This window comes from Cucurbita pepo, chromosome 20 (genome assembly GCF_057944985.1).
Source record: "Cucurbita pepo subsp. pepo isolate OVF chromosome 20, ASM5794498v1, whole genome shotgun sequence".
Taxonomy (NCBI): Eukaryota; Viridiplantae; Streptophyta; class Magnoliopsida; order Cucurbitales; family Cucurbitaceae; genus Cucurbita; species Cucurbita pepo.
The window spans coordinates 3,379,637-3,404,519 of record NC_141817.1 but is presented as its reverse complement, the minus strand read 5'-3'; the positions used below and the strand labels follow the sequence as shown (position 1 = coordinate 3,404,519).

At 37.2% G+C, this 24,883-nt stretch overlaps 4 protein-coding genes and 1 pseudogene across 6 annotated transcripts; 1 reads left to right on the top strand and 4 right to left on the bottom strand.

The window, feature by feature from the left end:
* Positions 1-1,290: 1,290 nt before the first annotated feature.
* LOC111783531 (histidinol dehydrogenase, chloroplastic) lies at positions 1,291-10,560 on the bottom strand. Of its 2 annotated transcripts, none has more exons than XM_087120714.1 (16): positions 10,421-10,560; positions 10,116-10,248; positions 9,164-9,285; positions 9,020-9,072; positions 8,839-8,911; positions 8,569-8,670; positions 8,385-8,486; positions 7,848-7,919; positions 7,652-7,714; positions 7,487-7,528; positions 6,982-7,041; positions 5,960-6,070; positions 5,497-5,667; positions 4,656-4,746; positions 3,956-4,235; positions 1,291-3,016 (listed from the first exon to the last, which is right to left on the bottom strand). In XM_087120714.1, exons 2-16 carry the CDS (start codon positions 10,240-10,242, stop codon positions 2,989-2,991), a joined length of 1,497 nt encoding a protein of 498 aa, XP_086976840.1. In that variant the 5' UTR covers positions 10,243-10,248; positions 10,421-10,560; the 3' UTR covers positions 1,291-2,988. The 2 variants fall into 2 exon arrangements, with proteins under 2 accessions (XP_086976840.1, XP_086976839.1); XM_087120713.1 differs by lacking the exon at positions 1,291-3,016 and adding an exon at positions 3,247-3,378.
* On the top strand, positions 2,188-3,828 carry LOC147786386 (putative germin-like protein 2-1). The gene is made up of 2 exons (XM_087120715.1): positions 2,188-2,323; positions 2,735-3,828. The coding sequence occupies exons 1-2, from the start codon at positions 2,206-2,208 to the stop codon at positions 3,268-3,270; spliced, it is 654 nt and encodes a 217-aa protein (XP_086976841.1). The 5' UTR covers positions 2,188-2,205; the 3' UTR covers positions 3,271-3,828.
* Positions 10,561-11,296: 736 nt separating the features above from the next.
* Positions 11,297-15,100, bottom strand: LOC147786385 (uncharacterized). Its single transcript, XM_087120712.1, has 5 exons — positions 14,719-15,100; positions 13,501-13,713; positions 13,251-13,399; positions 13,114-13,182; positions 11,297-13,007 (listed from the first exon to the last, which is right to left on the bottom strand). Exons 1-5 carry the CDS (start codon positions 14,932-14,934, stop codon positions 11,471-11,473), a joined length of 2,184 nt encoding a protein of 727 aa, XP_086976838.1. The 5' UTR covers positions 14,935-15,100; the 3' UTR covers positions 11,297-11,470.
* Positions 15,101-15,891: 791 nt separating this feature from the next.
* On the bottom strand, positions 15,892-24,415 carry LOC111782911 (small RNA 2'-O-methyltransferase). 2 transcript variants are annotated; one of them, XM_023663754.2, is made up of 12 exons: positions 24,160-24,415; positions 23,617-23,794; positions 23,142-23,210; positions 22,782-23,052; positions 20,979-21,068; positions 20,236-20,693; positions 19,904-20,149; positions 18,780-19,726; positions 17,838-17,989; positions 17,654-17,770; positions 16,618-16,755; positions 15,892-16,514 (listed from the first exon to the last, which is right to left on the bottom strand). In XM_023663754.2, exons 4-12 carry the CDS (start codon positions 23,040-23,042, stop codon positions 16,071-16,073), a joined length of 2,853 nt encoding a protein of 950 aa, XP_023519522.2. In that variant the 5' UTR covers positions 23,043-23,052; positions 23,142-23,210; positions 23,617-23,794; positions 24,160-24,415; the 3' UTR covers positions 15,892-16,070. The 2 variants fall into 2 exon arrangements, with proteins under 2 accessions (XP_023519522.2, XP_023519521.2); XM_023663753.2 differs by having other exon boundaries at positions 23,617-23,784.
* On the bottom strand, positions 16,919-17,006 carry LOC111783756 (U2 spliceosomal RNA; annotated as a pseudogene).
* Positions 24,416-24,883: the final 468 nt, after the last annotated feature.

Genomic DNA, 24,883 nt, shown 5'->3' with positions numbered 1-24,883 from the left:
CATTATTCATTCTAAATTTTTTTACCATGATTTTGATTACAGGTTTTGTATTATGGATCTAAGTGTTAAATATTGAAAATTTTGACTATTTATATTTGGATATTGTATGATATTTAATGTTCAATAATTAAATGTCTTGATTTATAGGTTTTTTTATATCGAAATTTAATTTAATTGATTATATGTAGGAAAATAAACTAATGATTATATTATAAATTATGTAAAGGGGAAATATCAAATATTTGAATCCTCACATGTTGTAGAATAAAAATAACCATAAATTAAAGTGAAGATAAATAAATATTTATACACTACAATATTAATTAAATTATACTGATACTAAGATTAGCCAGGGAAAAATTAAATAAGTGTAAGTTTATCAAAATACTAATAATAAATAATTAAATTGGTAATAGAAATTTCTATTAAATAGAAATATTAATTATAAAGGTTTTAATTAAAATTTATTAAGCCTAACAATATGATAACATATCAATTAAATAAATTTGACAAGTAATAATTAATTAATTATACTATTTTTTTACTATTCATCTCTCACGTAAAAATGTCCGACTTATATAATATAATAATTCCAGATTTATTATTTATTTATTTTTTCAATATAATATAATAATAATTCCAGATTTATTATTTATTTATTTTTTCAACTTTTGAAATGGTAATTAAACTTTTTAAACATGGATCGTTTTGAAATGGTAATTAAAGTTTTATCTACTATTCTAACTGACCTACTGACTTAATGGTCTATTATTTCATAATAACGATTTTAAATAACTTTTCAAATGGTTAATAATTTTTTTTAAAATACTAACATTTTTAAACATTTTGTTGAAAATTAGAGATATCTAGGGACGGAGAAGTCTTCCCATCTCCATCCTCACCACCTATTTCATTTCTCATCCCTACAAAATTTCCTATTTATTTTTGCAGAGATCGGGATAGGGATTACCTGCGAAGAATTTGCCGGGATCGAATTCCCTTGAAAGTATTTTTTTTCTCGTTTATTATTATTTTTAAAAAATAATTATTTTAAACTTTTCCTTTTTTATTATAATCTTTGTTAAAAAATTGTAAAAAAATCCTAATAAATCAAAATATTATTTGAATTCTTTTAATAAAAAAATTATAATCATATTGCAGAACCACAGACCAAACTGATTACAGATTTTATAAAATGGGGTTTCTAAAAAACTAGAAAATGAGAAGAAAGAGATTATTAAAGGAACTTATTTTCTTACTTGAAAAAAGAAGTAATAAACACAAACCATATCGAACAAATCTTTCAACTTTTAACTTTACAATGATGCAATAAGTTAAATGATTGTTTATGAGCTTGTTCTACAAGCCAATTCTTACCAACAATGATTGAATGGTTTACCATATTAAAGCAGGATCATTTGCTCATGGTATCATTCGAACCACAAACAACTTCAACAACTCCTATAAACGATATTTCGAGTTTACCCCGTGAAAGTCAGAATTCAAATTTCCAACTTTTTGGTCGAGGATATTCGTTTCAACCAAATGAGCTAGGTTCAGATTGACACAGCTTCCACAAGCATGACCCGTATACCAACACCCTCGAGATCAAATTAATAGAAACGAACTGCAAATACACTTAAAAAGGCAGAAAAACAGCTTCTTGGAACAATTTCCAAACAGCAGTAGATTAACACAAAAAGACAACCATAAAAGGATGAGAAAAATGAGAAATTGAATAAATTGAATACAGACAGACAGATGATTATAATTTGTGAATACCAAAAGGGAGAGTGGTCCACTTGTTCCCTACATGTAAGTGCGCATGGGAAAGAGCCATAACTTTGTTCCTTTCTCAAAGGCAACTAAAATCAGATTATTGGGTCACCCCCAAAGATTTTTTCTTTATATATTTGTATGCCTTTTCTCTAAGTCCAAACTAAAACATCACAGAAATAGCCTCACGCTTGGTCCTTGAGGCCCCAAAAAGCCTTTGCTGACTGATTTTCAAAGCCTAAGATGGTAGGTTGTAACTTAAACAATGATCCGTTTTGCACCCAATTTTTCAACTTCTTCCTATAAATACCTCAGCTTCTTTATTCCTTCTCCTACAAACTTAAACATCGAGTAAATTTGACTCGATATCGCCTTTTGTTCCTGTTCTTCCAATATAAACTTCTAGACATATTATCTTCCTTGTTTCTAATGGCCTATAATGCCTGTATATTAGCTATTTCATTTCTAGCACTACCCTTCTTTATTGCTTTGGCAGCTGACCAGAGCCCTATTCAAGATTTCTGTGTAGCAGATACTGGAAGTACAGGTATTGTTTGATCTCCCCAGCTTGTTTTGGGTCCTATGCTTAGCAGTTTTAACAATTTATCTTAGTTGCTAATGAGAAGATGCTCATATTATTTTCTAAATCTTCAGCAATCTCTAGCTTAGCTACAATTTTGTTGCCTATTTCTACGGTATAACCAACCAATGTAAGGGAGTAATCATATTCATTTATGCTAATACATTTCATTTGTGCTCTTTCTTTTAATAACTAGTCTTTCTTTCCTTCATGCTTGCATCTTTAACACATTTGTGTAGGATAATCATGATTTGCTTTCTTTCTAAGTTATCTGTCATCTTTTTCAGAAAATATAAAGTTTCTTAGATGCTACCCTTTTCCATGATTCTACTAGGACTTATCACTAAAGCATCTCATGCTGTTAGAAATTGATTGCAGTGTTACTAAATGGACTAACCTGCAAGGACCCAAAGCATGTTGTTGCCGATGACTTTTCCTTTGGCGGGCTTCACCTTGCAGCTAACACATCAAATGCCCTGGGGTGTCATGTGACTCCAGTTACTCCATCAGAAATGCCTGGACTCAACACTCTCGGCATCTCCATCATTAGAATAGACTATGCACCACGAGGCATCAACCCTCTGCACACGCACCCTCGAGCTTCTGAGATATTGATTGTCTTGGAAGGCAGCCTAGAAGTAGGATTCATCACATCGTATCCTGAAAATCGACATATAGGGAAAGTGTTGCAGAAGGGCGATGTGTTTGTGTTCCCTATTGGTCTTGTTCACTACCAGAGAAATCCAGGTCCTACGAATGCGGTTGCTATTGCTGCTCTCAGCAGCCAAAATCCAGGAGTTATTATGGTTGCAAATGCAGTATTTGGTTCTACTCCAAATATTTCCAGTGACATTCTAGAGAAGTCTTTTCAAATCAATAAAAATGTTATTGGCTACCTTCAAACTAAGTTCTAGATCAGAAATCTAAAAATCAGAATGACAGAAGAGCTGATACATGATATTGTTCAACAGAATCATTTACGTCTGCTTGTTTGTAATATGCAGTACATGCATTGAATTTTCCTGAAAGAAATATCATTTTCAGTTCAAGTGAATCTCCGATTAGGTTCCCATAATAGTAGAAGAATGTGGAAGTGATTCATGATGTAACAGGTAGGGTGTTTAAAAAAGAATCAGGAGAGGGATGAGAGGGTTCAAGATGCTAATACGCTTTCTGCCATTTAGTTCCAAAATTCCTTGGGCTTTTTGCGTGGCTTCTCTACTCCTTTACTGTAACCTTATATCAATGTGCTCGTTTCTTAAAGAAAAAGACAGGAAAAGTGATGGTAGTTACCAGGTGATATGATATCAACCATATCAAGTGCTTTTTAACATATCGAAACCTCTCCAACGGTTGGAATTTGGAAAGCACTAGATGTAAAGATAAATGCTGTAAAAGTTGTTTCCTTCTAATGGTGTTTATTCCCTCAATGCATCTCAAGGTTCAAGAATAATTAATCTCATATCTGTTTCCAGATTTGTGTTATCTTATAACAACCAGAGCAGCCAAAAAAGTAGTTACGGTTCCATGATGGATAGTCAAAATCTAAAATTCGAATTTTCCATAAGTAGGTACTACATAAGGTATCTAGACAATCACCTTGAAGTTGAGATCTGCCTGGCTTCAATATCCTTCAATCTAAGAGTTACAGCTCTTTTATGGGCATCCAATCCCTCAACTTCAGCCATTTTTTCGACGTACGGACCAAGTTTTCTCAAACCTTCCTCTGTCAAAGACTGTACAGTCATGTATTTTAAAAACGAGTCAAGTGAAACTCCACCATACATCCGTGCATAACCATAGGTTGGAAGAACATGATTTGTCCCACTTGCATAATCTCCTACGCTTTCTGGGGTCCATGGCCCTAAGAAGACCGAACCTGCAAGATAAAAACAAAGTTCATATTGTTAAAAACTGCCCAAGCTAACAATAACAATTAACCAATGAAAACAAACAGGGAGAAGCTGGCAATGCCTACTTGCGAGGGTTTAAACTCCAGGGGAACAGTTGAACTGAATTTGTGTTTGATAATCGTTACTATTATCATTCACAGAGTTACTCTAGTAACCTACCAAATCCTTTTGTAACTGTTATCACCCAATGTTTATAACTGGATGGAGATCTCTCTCGACTCTGGTGTAACTCCATAATATTTATTTTTAATGAAAGAGTCAGCTGTTTCTTTATTTAAAAAAGTTATAATAATATATAGAAAACCCTTAGTAATAATAGTAGCATCAAAGGTAGTGAAGTGTTGAGCACAAACTTGAACAAACTGAAAACAACTCTCAGCAGATACCTGCATTCTGGATGAAACTCTCCCACTTTTCTGCATCCTTGACATTAATTATTAAATGCTCAGGTGCATATAAGTTTGAAAAAGAGACCGCCTGAGAATCAAAACAACCCTATTTAGTTCCAAAAGTCATGAAGTGCTGTAGAGATTCAGAAATAATAAGGTAATTGAATTTTGCAAAATCCAATAACAGGCAGGGTCAAGGACATATTTGTAATTGATGGTATATGTACTTCATCTATATGCAGGAAACGAATGCAATTTAGAGAAAAGAAAATTTCCAGGAATTCTCTGTTAGTTACGAACACATTATTACTGTTATTATTATTATCTGAAACTATGATTCCTTCATTTCATTGATAAGATGGAATTACAAAAGATGGCAACCTATGTGGCAAAGGTGTTTACAACATACACTTTCAACGGGAAATAACAGGAGTGAAATTAGCTACTAACACAAGGAGAGAATTTAACCAAGAAAGCTCTATAAGTCAAAATGTTCAACAACAACAAAAAAAAAAAAAAAAAAAAAAACAAGTCGAGGCTTTGTCCTTATACGGCTACAGATTTCCATGATATATTAATAGCAGTACTATTATTATTATTATTTTTTTTTTTTGCCTCTAACATTGATAGTGGCAGTCAAAAGTAATGCTAAAAATCAACTTGATAACAATATGTTTCTGGCCACACCTTGACTGATTTATTTTTACTTGCTTAAAATGAATTTGAATTTTCATAAATTTAAGTCATTTTAGTTTCCATGATTAACCAAAACCTCCAGTTTACATTAGCATTTCCTTTATGCAGATACATCTCAAGCCATTTATCCAAGAGAACAAACCTCAACCATATCACGAGCAAACACAGTAAAACTATGGCTCAGGGCTTTTGAAGCAAACTCTCCCCTTGGAAGACTTTTACATTGTTTACTGAGTTCTTCTTCAATAGCTTTAAGATCCACACCATCACCAGCAATTACAAGAACGACCTGACTGTCAGGGCCATGCTCCGCCTGCATATTATCAGCTGAGATGTTAGGTGTAGATAATTGTCAACCAAATACAGAAAGAAACGAATGTGACAGAAATCACTCAGTTATGCAAAGATATCTCAACCATAACCAGGGATGATATAAAAGGGACCTAACTAACTCATCAATTGCATGCAACCCGAGAATAAGAAAAGTTTCTTTCACATAAACCATTGTCCAGATGTAAAGTACAATATAGAAGGATTTTTCTCCTATACTATATAACCACAGAAATTTAATAACAATTAAGGGATGTCGCCGCTATGGAAATCACCTGGGAAAGCAGATCTGCTGCTATATGAACTGGGCTGGCATATCTATCAGCAATAACCAGAACTTCTGAAGGGCCCGCAGGCATGTCAATTGAGATCATTGCTTCACTATTCTGTCAAATGAGATTTTATCTTTTCATTTTTTTTTTCAAGTACAAGTCAAATCTAAAATAACAATTTCAGTGCAGAAGCCAATATTTTTATATTCCATCTTAATTCGAATTGCCTTAAAATATTTGTCTCATACTTGGATCCAAAAAGCTTCCTTTTAACTCTGTTATTAAAATCATTCTATTTTAATGTATGTGCATGTACTTTATTTTACCTATACATGCACTTCGCCGTATGTTCCAAAATGAAAATCAGTAATTCCGTGACATGATAGGAATATGACCATGGGTGTAGTGTGTACATGATATGAATTCACTAGGGGTGTCAATAGGATGGAGCCAGGACGGAGAATGCTTCCTCATCCCCGTCCACGCTCCTCAAATTGTTGCCTGTCCCTACAGAAGTGGCCATTAATTTGGTGGGGGATTAGGGCAGGATTCCTATAAATTTTCTCCATTTTATTGATTGTTGCCCTTTTTATTTTCTTTTTTCAGGCCATATTTTATTCCCAGTCTAGTTTTGGTGGGGGGAGGGGGTGGATATATACCTGTATCTATATATATACACACATGGGATTATTTCAGGAGATAGGATCAAGATCGGGTAAAAGGACGGGAGAACGCATTCCCAATCCCCATCCGCATAATTAAAAATGGAAAAGAATTTCTCATCTTTGTTAAAAAATAGGATATCCAGCCGCACTTGAGGCAGGTCCCCATGGGCTGGGTCTCATGGGAAATTCTGACCTCTTTGACCATAATTGCATGAAAAGGATCAAATAAGGGCAACCTCCATTTTGAATGTTAATTCCCATGAATAAGAAACTACAATATTAGCAGATGTTTTTCATATCTCCCATACAAGTAAATTTCAAAACACAGAAACTGAAAAAAAAAAAAAAAAAAAATCATACTTGAAGAATCATTTTGGCGGCTGTTACATATTGATTACCAGGGCCAAAAATTTTCTCCACCTGTAACCAAAGAAGTAATTAACTCCAAAGGAAGCTCGATCAAAGTATATTGTCATAAAATGTATGCATATCTACTGCATATTAACATATAATTTGAATGCATGTTGACAAAAACATATCATAACTAATCAATAAAAAAATGGATTGATTAGCCAAATATAGTGCATTTCTTTTAATATGCATTACAATAAGACCACATCTACACAAGGAATTATTACCCCATGTTTCAAATTTTCAAGGTTTAAAGATCCTATTACTTGCTTGAAATTGTTGCAATCCATCCACAGAAGTTCTCGCACATTGATACATGATATTAGATATAGGATATTCACATTCACGAATTATGGACAACATTGACATCAATCTTCAGAAAGTTCTGAGAAACCTTCGAACACTACACGGTAAATAAACGTAAGAGTGACACAAAATCCAAAAAGGTATTTACCTTAGGGCAAGATTCTGTCCCCCAAGCCATAGCAGAGATAGCCTACAAATCAAAAAGGGTCCAGCAGTCATGGAAATATGTATTTTTGACAACTAATATCAACAAAACCGAACTCCATCTATCTATCCAATGTACATCCATAAGTAGAAAAAGTTCTATATAGACCTGAGCTCCCCCTGCTTTAAGAATGTGAGTCACACCAGCCTTCTTCGCACAATAGAGCACCTCCTAAAGAAATTGACATCAGTCAGTTCCTTTACATGTGATAATTTAAAAGAAATATGCCCCATGTGTTTGCTAGTATGTGTTTTTTTATCCCAAAAAAGGAAAAACTTGCAGCATGTAAGGGTAGAGCCAATACCTTGCATATGCTGCCATCCTGACTGGGAGGTGTTGCAAGAACAACAGTACCACAACGAGCAATCTGGGCAGGCTGATGCCAATAAAAAAAATGTCAAAGGATGCATCTGGTAACTCATACATTAAGGGCACATTTATTAATGAGGAATGAGTATGAAGATACATCAAAATGAAATATATGGAAACGAGAACAAGAATTTGTGTAATAATTCATATTGTTCAGTGATACACTATATAAATCATGTTTAAACAGTGTGGAACTGAAAACAAAATGCGATGGAAAAAGGTAAGAGATTCATGAATATGGGCGTAGAATTCCTTAACTTCAGGATAAATGGAGTGACTCTCAATTTTGGAGTGAAGCAAAAATTAGAAATGATTCCACATTTTATTAGAAGTTCAGTAATCAATGAAGATATGAATAATTGAAAATGAGCGCGATTCCCTAGTTCTCATTCCTATCAGGTAAACATGATAAAAAGTACAACTGTACATGATCATCCTTAGCAACTAATATCCTATGGTACTAGTAACTTACAATAGAGAGCATCAAAGCCGTTGAAGGTAGAACAGCAGTTCCCCCAGGAACATAGAGACCAACAGAAGCAATGCTTCTTGCCACACGTTTGCATTTAACCCCCTAAAATATTTGTGTAAGAAACTTATACATAGATTATAAGCTCGTATAGTTAATAAGTTTACAAATTAAGATGCAAACTTACAGGCATATTTTCAACATTTTTCTCAGCCGATATCTGGGCAGCATGAAATGCATATATGTTGTCATAAGCTATATCAAATGCTTCTTTGACAGCTGCATCAAGCTGTGTGAAAGCAAAAATTACAAATGCCAATTATCAATATGAAAAGATAAAACACAAAAAGTCCAGTTTAACTATTTAACTCCAAAAGAAAATAATAATCATAAATTCATTTCCCAGAGTAAATGCATAATAAGTTAAATATGCGGATGCTGGATTGTTCAAAATTACCTCTGGCTCTGGCAGGTCAGAGACACTAACAACAATCTCGTTGAGTTCAACTTTGTCAAACTTTGAAGTATAGCTGCATAATTTGAAAACTTAGCGAGAAGTTATGTTTACACATAAATTAAATAATTCAGAGTGAAATATAGTATAAATATGATGGGTTAAAAAACAATGAACCACCTACTCTCTAACTGCAACATCACCTCTTTTTCGAACATCATCAACAATGGGCTGGACCTAAACATAGTCTTTAAGATCAGACAAACAGAAACTAGAGTGTAAAGTTATAGATAACTCCAGGAGATGACAAACAGTGGATAAAACTCACCACACCAAATATTGAAGAAAAATCAATGCGAGGACGGGCCTTTAGACTAGTGACAGCATCCTGATTAAGTTCAGATAACTTGTAAGACTTCATTGAACACTCTATGCCTTTGCCCAAAATTCCTGATAGATGCAAATACCATATAGAGTGAACAATAAAATGTTGCAAGCAGGAAGATATGAAGAAATTTTTTTATACCAAGTCCATTAAACTACAATCAGAATTTGCTTTTGGTTAGCAAACTACAATCTCGAAGCTTTTGGTTGGCAGACTGCTTTTCCAAGTCACACTCAGGGACCTCTTGTCTTTATTACTCACTGTGCATCCTTTCAAGAAAAAAAAGAAGATCTTTTGGCTGAATTTTACTCATTGTGATCTATCCGGCTAGACCACAACTCTCGTTTATTTAACAAAAAGGACTCAGACCCTATCTTTTCTGCATCCATCATATACTTGTCTCTTAATTGGTGTAAATTGAGTTCGCCTGTTTCTAATTATAATTTAACAAATCTCATGACCAATTGGAAAAGCTTTTTGTAATCCGCTGGATAGGCGTTCCCTTGTTGTACATTCATCATATCAATGAAATGGCTATGTTTTCTATCAAACAAAATAAATAACAAAAGAAAACTATGCAGCCTTCGATAATTGTCTCTAAAAATATAATGTTCCTAAAAGAAAACTATTTACTGTGCATAGCCCTTCTTAAGTGGTTAAAGTCTAGACAATATTAGCATGACGACCATGGTATCCTCATCCCACGATCCAAAATTTAAGTAATATATCGAATTTGACAAACCAGCATCCTCAAAAGCCATTTTCAATTTGTTGTTCAATAAAATGCAATAAATACGAACTTCTACAGCATTTGCTCTAAGCCTCATGAAGTAAGAATTCACCAAATTCACACACAAGGAGTCGGAAAGCACAGACAAAGAATACAGAACCATACCTCCGGTAGAATAAGAAGTACGAAAAGAAGCAGCCTTCGGAACACTCAAAATGCGAAACTTCCGCGTCCTACATTGTTGAACCAAGCAATTACATCTCCAATTCAAGCTTATAATCTGATTGTCCATAATCACCTTCAATCAGATCAATCAGAGTGTGGCTTTATAAATCAGTGAAATTCATCCAGAAAACATTTGAAATTCAATGGTCAATCTAAATTTCGAACACTCTAACCAGCGCTAACAAAAGTGAAAACGAAAAAATAACTCCGGAGTGAAATAACCAAAGTATGATTTCAAGGATTACCACTGGAGATGGACTTTATCGGAGGGCGTGGCGGCGAGCACCGGCCGGAGGCAGCGGAGCCGACGACAATCGAAAAAGATTCTGTGCCCCAAAATAATACAGTGGAGCTGCCGGTGCCGGTGAGAGAAGAAAGAGACAATAAATTTTTTCTTTAAAAAATTAAGAATAATTTTTATTTGATTTTATATTTTTTTAAAAGGATTTATTTTACGGTATAATTTAAATTTTTTTTTTTTTTCCAAAAATTTCAAAATCCTTTTTTAATAAAATAAATTACTAGAACTTAATTCTTAACAAACAAACATATTCTCCTACAAAATTCAAATAATTTACACATAAATACTTTATTATATTTATTATAAAATTACCCATTTTATTCGTGAATTTTAAAAAATTATAATTTTAGGCCTTAAATATTTTTTAAAAAATTATTGAAAATTACTATTTTTTTTAAAAAAAAATTCAACATTTATTAAATACAAAATTTAGGGACTCATTAAACCTATAATTTAATGAAGAAAAAATACGCAACAATATAATTATCAATTAATTTGGTAGAAGAACAACATCCACTGTCGGAAGGAATTTCTTCTTAGCACCGACTCTTATTTCCCCTTATTCCCACAATTGAGCACTGGAATAAGAACTTTTTTTTTGCTGAATCAACGACTCCTCCAAAATGGTTGGTAATACCACTTAAGGACAGATAGACTATCCACCCGTACCGCTACCCACATCTACTAAGAATGCCTGCATTAGCGGTTGAGGTGACAAGGGAGAAAATCATAACCACATTCTAGAACATGCATGAAGCGACCGATTTTTTTCTTGTGAGCTAATTCAGTAGAAAACCATATGGTTTAGGGATGATCGTCGTTATGCTCGTTCGAATGTTATGAAATTGACAAATAAAGTATAGGGTATAATTTGTATTGGTATAATAACAAGCATCCTTTACAAACTTCTTTACAATATATGGATATATGTGAGATATGGACGAACACACAAAAAAAGGAACTGAAGAACAAAACATGTCTGTTTCTTAACGTTCTAGCTTAGCTCTTGATGCACTGTAATCTCTTGGAAGATCTGCAATCTGTTTCTCCTTATCAACTTCACATTCTCTTCATCCTCAGTTGTCGAATCTTTCTTTGGCAGCGGGGACGAGCGTCGGTTATCAGCCGAGTCTAGCGTCGGCTGTTGGTCGAAGCACAAAGGCCGTCGTACTGCTGAGTTTCTCGACGAAACGACGTCGACCGAGTCCTTAGCTCCATCTTCAACATGATTGCTGCTTGGAGGACTGTGGTTCTTCTGGTGGAGTATGTTGGAATTTAGATTTTCATCATTGAACTTCAACTCCTCATTGTCACTGCTGCTCCCCCGATCGTTGAAGCAGTTGACTCGAGCTCGTTCGCTTGAGGACGTTTCTTCTGTATCGTCTTCCTTCTCGTTGTCACCGTCGTCCTCTTCTTCCTCTTCTTCGACCATATCTGCCCAACTCTTCTTCCCACCAACTGCTGATGAATTGTGTTTGTGTTCTTTCTGTATCTTCATCGAGTCGTATGGCATTGCACGTTCTTCGTACTCGACGTCTTCATCACTCACTGCTCTTGAAAGTTCAGATCTTCCAAAGCTTGAACATGTCAATGCTTGAGTATTTTCAGTGCTTGTGTGAGGCTCAAATGAAAGTTTTCTACTAGAACTACTGCTGAGCAAACTTCTGAAGCATTCCGACGTCTTTTGCTGACGATCTCCTCCGTTTATTCCCCACGAACAACTCCTCGGTTGCGTGAACGGAACCTCCAGTTCAACTGCATCAGAAGCTGCAGACATCTTCGACATGTAATTCGAGGTTGGTCCGCTTCGTTCAGATTCAGAAGAAGCATCTACAGCAAAACCATTGTCAAAACTTTGATCTGGATCAAACAAAACTTTCCTATTACTCGAACTGGTTCTTTTTCGCTGCATCGTTTCGTTCGGTTGACATCGATTATTGAATTCCCATAAGGAATTCTTCGCTTGAGTGAATGGAACTTCAACGTGTCGTTTCGCTCGAGTCGGAGATGAATACAATGAGCAGCAATTCACACCCTCATCTACTAATCTCAATAAACCATCTTGGTCTCGGTCTCGGTTTCGGTTTCGATTTTCCTTCATTTTGATGGAAATGCAGGAGCTACTTTTTCCTAGATTTTCACTAAAACAATCTTCACTCCATCCAAATGACTCGTTCTCATGTCGGTTCCAGTGATGATCGTCCCGACTATTTTCATTTACGTACATCTCTTCGTCATCTCGAGTCCACCTCATGGATGAAGTGAGCTGAGGAACACAAGTCCCAGCTCTAACAGTTGTGCTATTACCTTCTTCCAGCTCTGATGAATTGAACAACTTCGATTCTTTTTCAGCTAACATATGAGATGCGCGTTCAAACGATTTGGCATACGACTCTTCCATGGCCGTGCCACCAGAAGAAGCTCGTATCGACTGAAGCATCGACTTCGCTTCCGGTAGCCGATTCATAAGGATCAGACAGATAGCAAGATTGCATTGTTTGTTATTATCAGTCTCGAGACACAAAGCTTTCCTATAACCACAAAACTTACTTTCTTAAGAACATATGACCTTATGATGCCTTGGTTGCTAAAGAACATGATAATGTCTAATACGAAACCGATACAAAACCGACTCACCGGTAATACTCTTCAGCGACGTCGACGTTGTCCTGCTGCAAGAAAGCCCAAGCCAAGTTTCCAAGAACTCTGAGTCGGAAAAGAACCCGTGGTAAGACCGATATCATATCGATTAAGTAAACAAATTCAATAGCTACCTTGATTTCTCTTGTTCAACAGTAATTTGCACTTTCTTCCCTTGGGATCTCGCAGCCTTCGTCTTCTTCCCTCCGAAAACCGTGCCATCTTCGATCTGTTTCAGTTTGCATCGAAGCATATCGATCTCTTCTTCGATTCTTCCAGATCGCTGCAAGAAATGACAACTTCAAAGATCTGTTAGCATTGCTTCTTGAACAATGGTTTCAACAAATTTCATTCATCAAAACAACAAAAGAAGATCTTACTGACCTTGTATAACTCAATCAAGACATTGTCAATGGACTCCTGAGAATCATAAGAGCAGAGATGGCGAAACGATCGTATCGCTTCGATCGCTTCATCGGAGCGGTCGAGCTGCTTCATTACTACAGCCATGTCTTTTAGAGCACTGTCCACACGATCCCCAGCATTTATTGCAGCCCAAAACAAAGACACAGCCCTACTCGGATCTTTGTCTATCAACTGCAGAAGAAAAAATGGCCAAAGATTTAAGTGATGACTTGAATGTGCTCGCTTTGGGCTTCCCCAAAAGGCCTCATACCAATAGAGAAGTATTTCTTACTTATAAACTCATGATCATTCCCTAGCCAATGGAGGACTCGCTCCCAACAATCCTCCCCTCAAACAAAGTTATTATAGAGTCTCCCCTAAAACCTATGGAGCTATCGAATATCCTCCCTTAATCGAGGCTCGACTCCTCTCTATAGAGCCTCCCATGAAGCCTATGGAGCCCTCGAACAGCCTCCCTTTAATCGAGGCTCGACTCCTTCTCTTTACAGAGCGTCCCCTAAGGTCTATGAAGCCCTAGAACAGTTTCTCCTTAAACGAGACTCGACTCCTTCTCTCTCTATAGAGCCTCCCCTGAGGCCTATGGAGCCCTCGAACAGCCTCCTCTTAATCGAGGCTCGACTCCTTCTCTCTCGATAGAGCCTCCCCTGAGGCCTATGGAGCCCTCGAACAGCCTCCTCTTAATCGAGACTCGATTCCTTCTCTCTATAGAGCCTCCCCTGAGGCCTATAGAGCCCTCAAACAGCCTCCCTTTAATCGAAGCACGACTCCTTCTCTCTATAGAGCCTCCCCTAATGCCTATAGAGCCCTCGAACAGGCTCCCCTTAATTGAGGCTCGACTCCTTCTCTAGACTCCTCTAACAAAGTATACCCTTTGCTCAACACTTGAGTCACTTTTGACTACTCCTTCGAGTCTCACAACTTAGCCAACCTGGGACTCCCTCCCAACCATCCTTAGCCTCCACCTTCTTAAACTAACAACTAGTTTACAATTCATTTCTAATTAATTCTGTCTTAAAACCCCAACAGTAATTGGGTACATCACCACAAAGAAGATACACAAGAACATCATGAAGCAAGCAAGAAAGAAATGGATCATAAAACAGAACCAACAATCTTCAATTCAAGAACCAATAAGAAAAAGAAGAACACGAACCCTAAATTCAAAGCTTCACGAACCTGAACTTGTTTGGCCTTAACATAAGGAGAGTCCCCGGCAGGAATTTTGTGAATGACATGAAACAGATCAGATTTGTTCGCGGAATTCGGAGACGATCTTTTCCTATCTAAGAACGGCGCCGTTTTCGGTGATCGGAACGGCCTCGATCTCCACGACGGAGGAGGGGTTGAAAATCCCCTGCCGGGAAAGTTGTTCTTGCCATTGTTCATCCACATGGGAGTAAAACCCCACACAATCTCGAGCGAATTTTCCTGAGGAAAATAGCCAAGAAAAACAAATTTTATTTTGAGGATTTTTGTACTTTACTTCTTGGGATCTTGCATGGGTTTCTTCAGGTTCGAATATGCACAGAGAGAAGTGATTTGAAACGGCGAGAAAGAAAACCGATGATGGTTCTGAAGAGCCATAAAAAGTAGCCGTTTTATATAATTACTAGCCGTTGAGAATTTCGATTACTGCACACGTGCGTTTCCTACGTGTGGGGATTGAAGTGACGTGTTTATCAATAAAGTCACGGCTAGTCACTACAGAATTTTTTAAAATAAAATACTAATTGATTTTATTTAATAAATATATTTTTAAATTTTTATTAAATTAGTGACACTTTTTACCCATCCAAAATATAAAATTTATTGGCATTTTTATTAATTTAGTCTTATAATTATAATTATAATTAAATATATATATATATATATATGTATGTATGTATATATGTATGTATTTTTTTTCTTTTTCTTTTTTAAGTTTTTTTATATGTTATTTTGAAATTTTAACAGTAAGTATAACTCTATATCTTGCCTATTTTATAAATTAAATATAACTTTTTTTAAAAATAATTTAGATATTTATGTGAATTTTAATTTATATCTAATTGTTTTAAAAAAAAAATTAATGGATTAAATTACAAATTTATCCTTGGTGTCCGTTTAGTCCTTGAACTACGATTTAGTCCTTAAACTACGACAAATAAAATTTAAATTACAAATTTAATTATTAAAATTTGAAATTTATGTCTGTTTGATCCTCGAACCCACAAATGAAAATTTTACGGATAGAGAAATCGAAGAACTTCGACCCATCTTCCCATTCTCGAGTTCGAACTGCCTTATAAAACCCCCCAAAAAAAGGATATCTACAATGGAAAAATTCAATGTGATGAGCTCAAGAACAGCTATACAATCCAAAAGATATATATATATATATTAGAGATTGATGATTGTTGTTGGTGTACTTTTTTCTAAGTATATGATGTGTATAACTACTACCTGTGATTTGGAAAGATGATCAAAATTCAAAAAGCTTCAAGCGATAAAAACTCAGGAATCTATTCAAAGTTTCATCGAGTAGTTCTTCATTTGCTGCTGCTATTCCACTCCCATATAACCTGGTACTCATGAGCTGATTCTGCTGCATCGTTCGTTGGATATTCATGTCGAGTTTCGGATTTTCTTCGGAAGATAGCAATTTGGGAAGCATAACCAGGCTCCAGGTGACCTGATCCGCCAACGCCACTGAATTCTACAGAGTAGTTGTGTCGTGTGGCCAAATCTCTTGCCCAGTGATTGAACTGTTCTCGAGTCCACTCGAACTTGTGATCGTGATTGCGAAACTTGCAAGGTTGTAACTGGGTTTTGTCGTCTGGGTCCCCCCCTTCTTGGCTTGAAAGATTCGAACCTTGGAGTATCACGTTGTACTCGTAGTTCGGAGTTGAAACGACGAGAAGTTTGGGGCAGAATGAACTCAGCACCAAATTGCCGAACCGATATGCTTGATCTTCTTCCATATGCTCAATTACCTGCAGTATACCAGTAGTTTTAGCAATCCAAGTCCCACATTGGTTTATTTTAGTGCGAGCGAGCACCAACTTAGAATATGAAAGTGTGATGATTGGAGAGTACCTCTAAGCAAGTGGCAATGTCAAAATCACACAATTGTGGATCAAAATCTGTAATGGATCCATAGTAAAGAACTGCAGATTTGATGGCAGTACGAGGTAGCTGACTATTTGGTTCTGTACTCAGTTTTGAATGAAGTATCTACAAAGCAAATAAATAGCATATACTAAAACAACAATGATAACAAAACTTGTAATAGAGCTGATACGAACAGATACTACACGTGATCTTAGCCAAAAGGTCGGGAAAGGTAGAAAACTTGTAATAAAGCTGATACAAACAGATACTACACGTGATCATAACCAAAAGGTCGGGAAAGGTAAAAAACTTGTAATATAGCTGATACGAACAGATACTACACGTGATCTTAGCCAAAAGGCCAGGAAAGGTAGAAAACTTGTAAAAATGCTATACACTATGTAGAAATCTTCTTGCACATTTCAATGCTCTCTCCATGTCAGATCTCACATCTGTTGGGGAGGAGAACGAAGCATTCTTTATAAGGTGTGGAAACCTCTCCCAAACAGACGCATTTTAAAAATCTTGAGGGGAAGCCCGAAAGGAAAAGTCCAAAGAGGACAATATCTGTTAGCGGTGGGCTTGGGCTGTTACAAATGGTATCAGAGCCAGTCACTGAGCACACCAGTGAGGAGGCTGAACCCTGAAGGTGGGTGGACACGAGGTGGTGTGCCAGCAAGTACGCTGGTCCCCAAAGGGGGTAGATTGGGGGATCCTACATCAATTAGAAGGGAACGAATGCCAGCAAGGACGCTAGGTCCTGGAGGGGGGTGAATTGTGAGATCCCACATCGGTTGGAGAGGAGAACGAACGAAGCATTCTTTACAAGGGTGTGGAAACCTCTCCCTAGTAGACACGTTTTAAAAACCTTGAGGAGAGGCCCAAAAAGAACAATAACAGTTAACGGTGGGCTTGGGCTGTCACACTCTAGACACACACACATACACATGACGATATAAGATTCTCCAGAAAAGTAAAACAAAGTCAAGTGAAGAACAACGCAACCATTAAAAATCCAGACCTTCGCCGCACGGCTAAGACTTTTTTGTGAGATATCGACACCAACAACTTTCTCTAAAGATGTCTGGTAATTTAGTAAAGAATCCAACAGACTCCCCGAGCCACATCCAAAGTCGACCTGAGATGAGATCAAAAGACAATTTTCATCTATATACTAAATCAGAAGGTGAGAAGTTTGTATATACCAATGTAGAAGCATTTGATTCTTTGATATATTTCACAGCAAATTCCACCCGTTGCTTTGATAGTGGAGGACTGAAAAAGGCCTGCTCCATCCTGTCTTCCAGGGGTTGGGTAACACGCAACAAACTACAAGAGTAGTCCAAGCAGCATACTTCTGCAAGGTAATAAAAAAACAGAATATTTAAGGCTACCTCGTATAGACTGTAAGAGCCTAAGCCCACCGCTAATAAATATTGTTCATTTTGGCCCATTACGTATCGCCGTCAACCTCGCAGTTTTAAAACACGCCTACTAGGGAGAGGTTTTCACACCCTCAGTGAATGTTTCTTTCCCCTCTCTAACCGATGTGGGATCTTACAATCCACCTCCTTAAGGGCCTAGCATCCTTGTGTTAGCACACCGCTCGGTGACCGGCTCTGATACCATTTGTAACAGCCTAAGCCCACCACTAACAGATATTGTCCGTTTTGGCACGTTAGGTATTGCCGTCAACCTCACGATTTTAAAACGCGTCTGCTAGGGAGAGGTTCTCACACCCTCATAAGGAATGTTTCGTTCCTCTCTCCAACCAATATGCGATCTCACAATCCACCCCTTTGGCCTAGCATTCTCGCTGGCACACCGCTCGGTGACTGGCTTTGATACCATTTGTAACAGCCTAAACCCACCACTAATAGATATTATCCACTTTGGCCCTTTACGTATAGCCGTCAGCCTCACAGTTTTAAAACACGTCTGTTAGGGAGAGATTTTCACACCCTCATAAGGAATGTTTCATTCCCCTCTCCAACCGAAGTGGGATCTCACAGCGACATTAGATTCTAAACAGTTATGCCATAAGATGTATCATAAACGTCTCGATTATAAGAGTTTAAAATAAAAAAATTCTAAGGTCTTAAAATCATTAAACGCTGACTTTGAAAACCAAGGAAAAGAGAACTAACTTGAATCTAACAAGTGAAGTATCCTTGCGGAGTCGAGAGTTGAAGCTAAAATAAAGTCTCTAGGGGGCAATTCTGCAGAAAAACAAGCAGACTGACCAACAGACATCTGCTGAACAATTGCTTCAAGACATGGAATAACACCTCCAAAGCCTATCTCGAACTCGAACTCATCATTATTCTCCATAGTTTCCATAACTTCCACGCCATCGGCCTTGAGGGCTACATTATAACTGATGCATACTAATGATCCATTAGATGGACTAATACCCGAATCTGAACCTCGAATGTTCGGAAAACTGTCTCCACAGCCCACATAGTTACACGGCAATTTCACGCCATTTGATTTATGTGATATTTCTCCTTCAACTTTACTGTTCAAACCAGAATGCACAGATCTGCAGGAAGCTAGTTCTTCGAAGAATCTTTCGGGATTAAATCGAATGGCAAGTGCATCAGCATAAGAGGTCAATCTCTCCAAAGAAACATGTAAATCCTTGAAATATGCATCCAGCCACAAAAGAACTCTCAAAGAAACATTCTGGATTGAATCGAACTGCTTCTTGAACGTGTCTATCGGCGAGCATTCCAAAATCAGTTCCTGACTTTTGGAATAAATTCTAACTTCACATCTGAAGGTATCTTCAGATTCTAAACGTTGTCCTTCATTTCCAACAATTGTGCCTCTATTTGCATGATCTTGCTCAACTGCCGCTGAATCTACTACCTGTAAGTTCTGTTTATCAGATGACTTGGAAGATGCTATAACACTTACAGCAGAAATGATAGGTTCAGATAATCTTTGCTGACGACAGAACGTACAAAGGACGTCCCTTGGGAAGGCGCCCCTCCAGTTTGCTTTTGTGGTGAATGTTGAAGGCAACTGTGCTGTAAGCATTGCTTCTCTGGACAACTTATAAATACCACTCGGTGTCTTATTAATAAGCATCCTGTAGATGAATATCTTGTTATACTATGTGCCAACAAGCATATTTTATTAGATGATTGAGGTGTCTGTGTTGAACATTTGTGTGTGCGTGTGGGCGAGTGCAAGCGAGAGAAAAGCAACAAAAAAGAGATTTATTAGATGATTCGATCGAAAATAAAAAACAGAAACCAGAGGAGACCTGTAATATGATTGCAAGCCAATGTTCTCATGAAAAAGTTCTTTACTCTTCCATGTGTACCCAATGTTTGCTAAAATTGCATCCCCATATATATCTTGACCAGATAAATAAGTTGCTCTAGCATTCAATGGTTCTTCAAAGTGAAGAGCTTCTTTGAACTCGACAAGATCTGACGCTAGATCAGATAGAAACGTTTCAGACGCCACAAAGTACAACCTTGTTTCGGAGGATGCTCTACCAACAGGCCTAATGAAAAGAAAAAGAAAGATAATGACTTAGTTTTCATAGAGACATTTATATGAAGAAGAAACCGGGCACCTAATATCACCAACCTTGAGATGAAAACCTTGGCTGCGTCGCACAAGCCAAGTTCCTCGGCAATAAGATCCAGGTAATACCGAGTTGGAGAAAGGTCGAGGATTATACTTTCTACAGGCTTGTCAAGCAAATGTGGAATGCGTACGACTTCAATCAAAGATCTTTCAGAGGAAAGAGAGGACTCGATAACTGTTGACGTCATAACTTCGGAAGGGTACGGATTTTTCCTTTGAATTGAAAGTTGCCCTTTAGGAACATAAAGAGATTCAGATAATTTTGCAGCTGCCCTCAAGATACATGGGATAACCAAGTATGGATTCGACTCCACCCGAGGATCAATCCATTTAGACAAATTACACATCCTTGCATCGTAAGCGAAAATAACGGAGATAGGAACTAAACAATAAAGGTCTCCTTCTCTCAGCGTGGCATCTCTAAAGTGGCCACTGAGTGGGTGAAGAGCTGAAAGGAACTGTAACAATTCGAGAGTAGACAGACAAAGATCAACAGAAGAATATTTTGAAGAGATGGCATGAGGAATCACTTTAAATATCGTGTTTTTTCAAAATGAAACCGGCACAATATGCGTATGCGTAAATTTAAACCAAGATGGAGAGACAAACTAAGATTATAATTCACACCGATACACCTGGCTTGAAGGACAATTAAGTGATCCAGTTTTGTGTGTAAAAAAACTCTTAATGACTAGCTACAGAAGAACCTCTCTAACCCGTACGTAAGTGTGCAAATTACTAACCTCGTTGGAAAATAAATAGTTGATCCGAGCAACTAATTCGTCCCAGGATTCTTCTGCAGTTGGATCATTTGTTCTTGTATGGATGCCCAGCTGTAAGCAAAGGAATAAACAATACATCAAGAAACCTTGATGGAATGAAAGTGTACAATCTTCACATAAAATGTAACACTAAGTACAAAAGTTGATAGATAGACCTGTACAATGTTAATCACGTGTAGAACCCGATACAATGAACTGAAGTATTTATACCTGTTGCGAGTCGGTAAATCTAACAAGATAAATTGACAACTACTTCCCTTTAATACGGGAGCACACAAATATTCTTTGATACTGCCAAGCTGAGTAATAGATATCATTCATTCTCCGCTTGAATACTAACTCATGAATTATACAAATATTTCCTAACTTAAGGCTAATCCTTCTCGATAGATATCATTCATTCTCAACTTAGATACTAACTCATGAATTACACAAATATTTCTGAACTTAAGGGCTAATCCTTCTCAAGTTGAGTAATAGATATCATTCATTCTCAACTTGTATACTAGCTCATGAAATAACTCAAGCACATCCCTCGGTTGAAGCCGTGAGAGCACATAACTCATGCATATTATCCCCTTGGAGCACTTTCACAAGTGTTGTTTGTCTCTCTCGTGCTCACTTCTCTTGAAGCATTTCCACGGGCATTGCTCGCCTCTCTCATGCTCACTTCTCTTGAAGCACTTCCACGGGAGTTGTTTGCCACTCTCATGCTCACTTCTCTTAAAGTACTTCCACGGGCATTGCTTGCCACCCTCGTGCTCACTTCTGTTGGAGCACTTCCCATGGGCGTTGCTCGCCTCTCTCGTGCTCACTCCTGTTAGAGCACTTCTACAAGCGTTGCTCGCCTCTCTCATGCTTACTCCTCTTGTAGTGTATGGTTCAGTTGGTAACTTTACGAGCAGAGGTGGACTCATAATTTGCAATAGTAGGTTTTTCGTAGCAGATTTTCATAGCAACTTTACAAGTCGCTATGCTCTGATACCATGTTGCAAGTCTAAATTAGACGGTTGTTTTTCTTAGTTCAGAGAATTACATCCTTCAACACTCCCCCTCAAGATATCCTTCGACACTCCCCCTCAAGCTGAGTAATAGATATTATCCATTCTCATCTTGGATACTAACTCATGAATTACACAAACATCTCCTAACTTAAAAGCTAATCCTTCAACCATACGTTCTTTTGTTTATTAGATAAAGCTTAAGTAAGAAGCCGAGTCATGCTAAACATGATGCTCATCCTTCTTTCTATCGAAACATAGTGCTCATAAGGAGAAAATTGGTTCAAACATGAAAATATTCAATTAATTTGGGGGAAAGGAACGTGGTTGATCCATATTGTGAATATGAATAAGAATTCATGTTAATAAGGTGCTCGCCTTGCTTAATGGCAATGGCACTAGATGGCACTAAATGATGCACCATGGCAGGCGCCAAGTTGAAGACACTTGCCATGGAATACCTTCACGGTGCTTGAGGCCCTACCTTGTCACACCTCTCGCCGTAGGCAAGCACTTGGGCTCACCTCAACAACACTAATAAGAATATAGATATCTTGATGAGTTCACACGCAATGAATATAATTCATTGAAAGCAAGAACACAAATGCCTACACATCAAGACAGAGTCATTTCATGTCTCCTAAAATGAGTACCAGGCCAGAAAAAACCATTTTGCCCTACTTCATTAATAAAACATGAACGAAAACACAAATGATAGACCATTATCCACCACTGAAAATTGTGAAAACGCAAATAACCAGACCTTTTCAATGGCGATTTCTGCAGCAGATTGTTTGGCATCTCTCTTTCTTTTAAACGTCCCTGACACAACAGAAATGTCTGGAAGCTCCAAATTGCAGCGAAAACTACAAGCCCCCTTCTGAGCAATGGCCAATCCGGGGCACCCATTTGGAGGTGGCTCGTGTACTTCCTCTATTTTGTAACAAGCCTTGCTTCCATACTTTTGGTGAATAACAGCTTTAGGTGTAAGCGTTGGTTTCCTCGAGGCTCCTCCAGTTTCCATCAGTGACAAACTGCCCATAATTATATAAGTAAATTTATAATAAACAGTCAGGTGAAGTGACTATGTCCATTTCACAAGAATTTAAACGGGTTATCGTACTTCCTTCTTCTTCTTCACCGCAGATGAAATGCGGAACAAGAAACAATCATCGGTTAAAACGTGAAAACACTGCAAGAAAGATAGATTAACACAGGTTATTCATAACCTCCAATCAGAAGTAATCGGAAACGACATTGGTTAATGGATTTGTAGCCAACATAATTTCTACTTTGTTTGGTTCTAAAGCATCAACAAGTCTGGTCGAGTTGGCTACCCTACAAACAAATACAGTATTATAACCGTTCTAGCAAATCACTATGACAACCCAATTAAACATCATTACAATACACATATGCACTAAAATATCGAAATAGTTGTAAATAGGGAAGAAAATCTCAAACAAAATCGAATCCAAGTGATAAGATTTCAATTAAATTCAGCCCTCTCCAAGCAAAGATTCGGATTCATTTGCACATAAACAGCCACAATTGTGCTGAAACCATTTAATCTGCAGTAGAAAAGGCTAATCAAGTACCTCGAGCAAGAGCCTCCTGGCGGCTTCTCTGACAGGCTGCTTGGCATCGCCCAGCCGCTCAACGACGGCAGGGACAGGGGCATTGACATGCAGCAAGAGATGCTCGCCGGAGAGCACCCTGGTAAGCCCTAAAGTTCTTATCCTTGAGAAGATGGAGGCGGCAATCAACTGCAGCGAACTGCAATTTGTTATTACAGTAACACCAAGAAAGCAAACCACTGCAAGAAATTTAATGGGTTTTCGTAGTTCTTCATTTCCTCTTCTCTGCAATTAACTCAGAAACAAAACAAGTTTGTTCCCAAAATGCTAAACAAGAAAACACCATTTCCACCATTTTGAAATGTCGTTTCTGAACTTTGATCATGAAAACTAGAAACAAGAATCAGCAATATGAACAGCAAAAGAAAAATGCAATTAAATGGGTTTTCAAACAATCCCGAAAGAGCAAAAAGAGAAGGCGAATAACAACGAAATACTCCAAAACCCATTAGAAATCAGAAGCAAAACGCCTAAAAAGAGAGCAGCAGAGAAGAAAAAGCTCACTGGGTCTGAGGAAAAGGAGGAATGGAAGAAGAACAAGCAAAAGCCAGAGATACCCAGATGATCAGAAGCGAAAACAAAGGGCCACAACGGGCTCTGCTCAGGCGGTACGTGTATATGAATGGAAGAGGTCTGTTTGTGGAGGCGTGAAGCTTTGTGAGTAAGGAACGAATTGATTTGAAGTCATGTATATTTGGAAGAATTCTCTGTCATGTGTGTTGGTGTGTGTTTTGCAGCTATGGGAATTCCATGCCCTTGGACTTCCTACAATTTTTTTTTTTTTTTTTCTAGTTATAAATATAGTATCTTAAATATTGACGTGTTGATTAAATTAATAAATGATAATTATATTCGATCCTGGTAAATAATAAATTGCGCAAAAAAAAATAATAATAATAAGTGATTAACCGTATTGGATACGTGTTTAAATGGCCAATCCCGAAATGAGTGAAGCTACTTTTTCATTGCATAAATGACACAACGATCAAAACTACCAAATTTAAAGGAATGAAACTATTTGATAGTTGAGTAAAACAAATCACTAAAGACGTGTCATAATGTTTTTGTTTCTCCAATTTATTTTTTTAAAATTTAATTTTTTTTTTCAAATTAATGGGTTCAATAACTATTTGACATTTTATTTGAAATCATATAGAAAAATAAAATTTCTCCTATTTGTTGAAATTGCAAGGATGATACATCAATTATGTCTCAAAATTGTTTGTAT

Coding starts and splice junctions, on each gene's coding strand:
- LOC147786386 (XM_087120715.1), top strand. CDS start 2,206: ATGGCCTATAATGCCTGTATATTAGCTATTTCATTTCTAGCACTACCC. Junction 2,324..2,734: donor AGCAGATACTGGAAGTACAG/GTATTGTTTGAT, acceptor AATTGATTGCAG/TGTTACTAAATGGACTAACC.
- LOC111783531 (XM_087120713.1), bottom strand. CDS start 10,242: ATGGACAATCAGATTATAAGCTTGAATTGGAGATGTAATTGCTTGGTT. Junction 7,715..7,847: donor AGGATGGCAGCATATGCAAG/GTATTGGCTCTA, acceptor CAATTTCTTTAG/GAGGTGCTCTATTGTGCGAA. Junction 3,379..3,955: donor AGGCAGATCTCAACTTCAAG/GTGATTGTCTAG, acceptor TATTTCTTTCAG/GAAAATTCAATGCATGTACT.
- LOC147786385 (XM_087120712.1), bottom strand. CDS start 14,934: ATGTGGATGAACAATGGCAAGAACAACTTTCCCGGCAGGGGATTTTCA. Junction 13,714..14,718: donor TTAAGGCCAAACAAGTTCAG/GTTCGTGAAGCT, acceptor TTTCTTCTGCAG/TTGATAGACAAAGATCCGAG. Junction 13,008..13,113: donor GTCGCTGAAGAGTATTACCG/GTGAGTCGGTTT, acceptor TTGTGGTTATAG/GAAAGCTTTGTGTCTCGAGA.
- LOC111782911 (XM_023663754.2), bottom strand. CDS start 23,042: ATGGAAACTGGAGGAGCCTCGAGGAAACCAACGCTTACACCTAAAGCT. Junction 20,694..20,978: donor ACTATTTATTTTCCAACGAG/GTTAGTAATTTG, acceptor GAATTGTTACAG/TTCCTTTCAGCTCTTCACCC. Junction 19,727..19,903: donor GGCTTGCAATCATATTACAG/GTCTCCTCTGGT, acceptor ATTCATCTACAG/GATGCTTATTAATAAGACAC.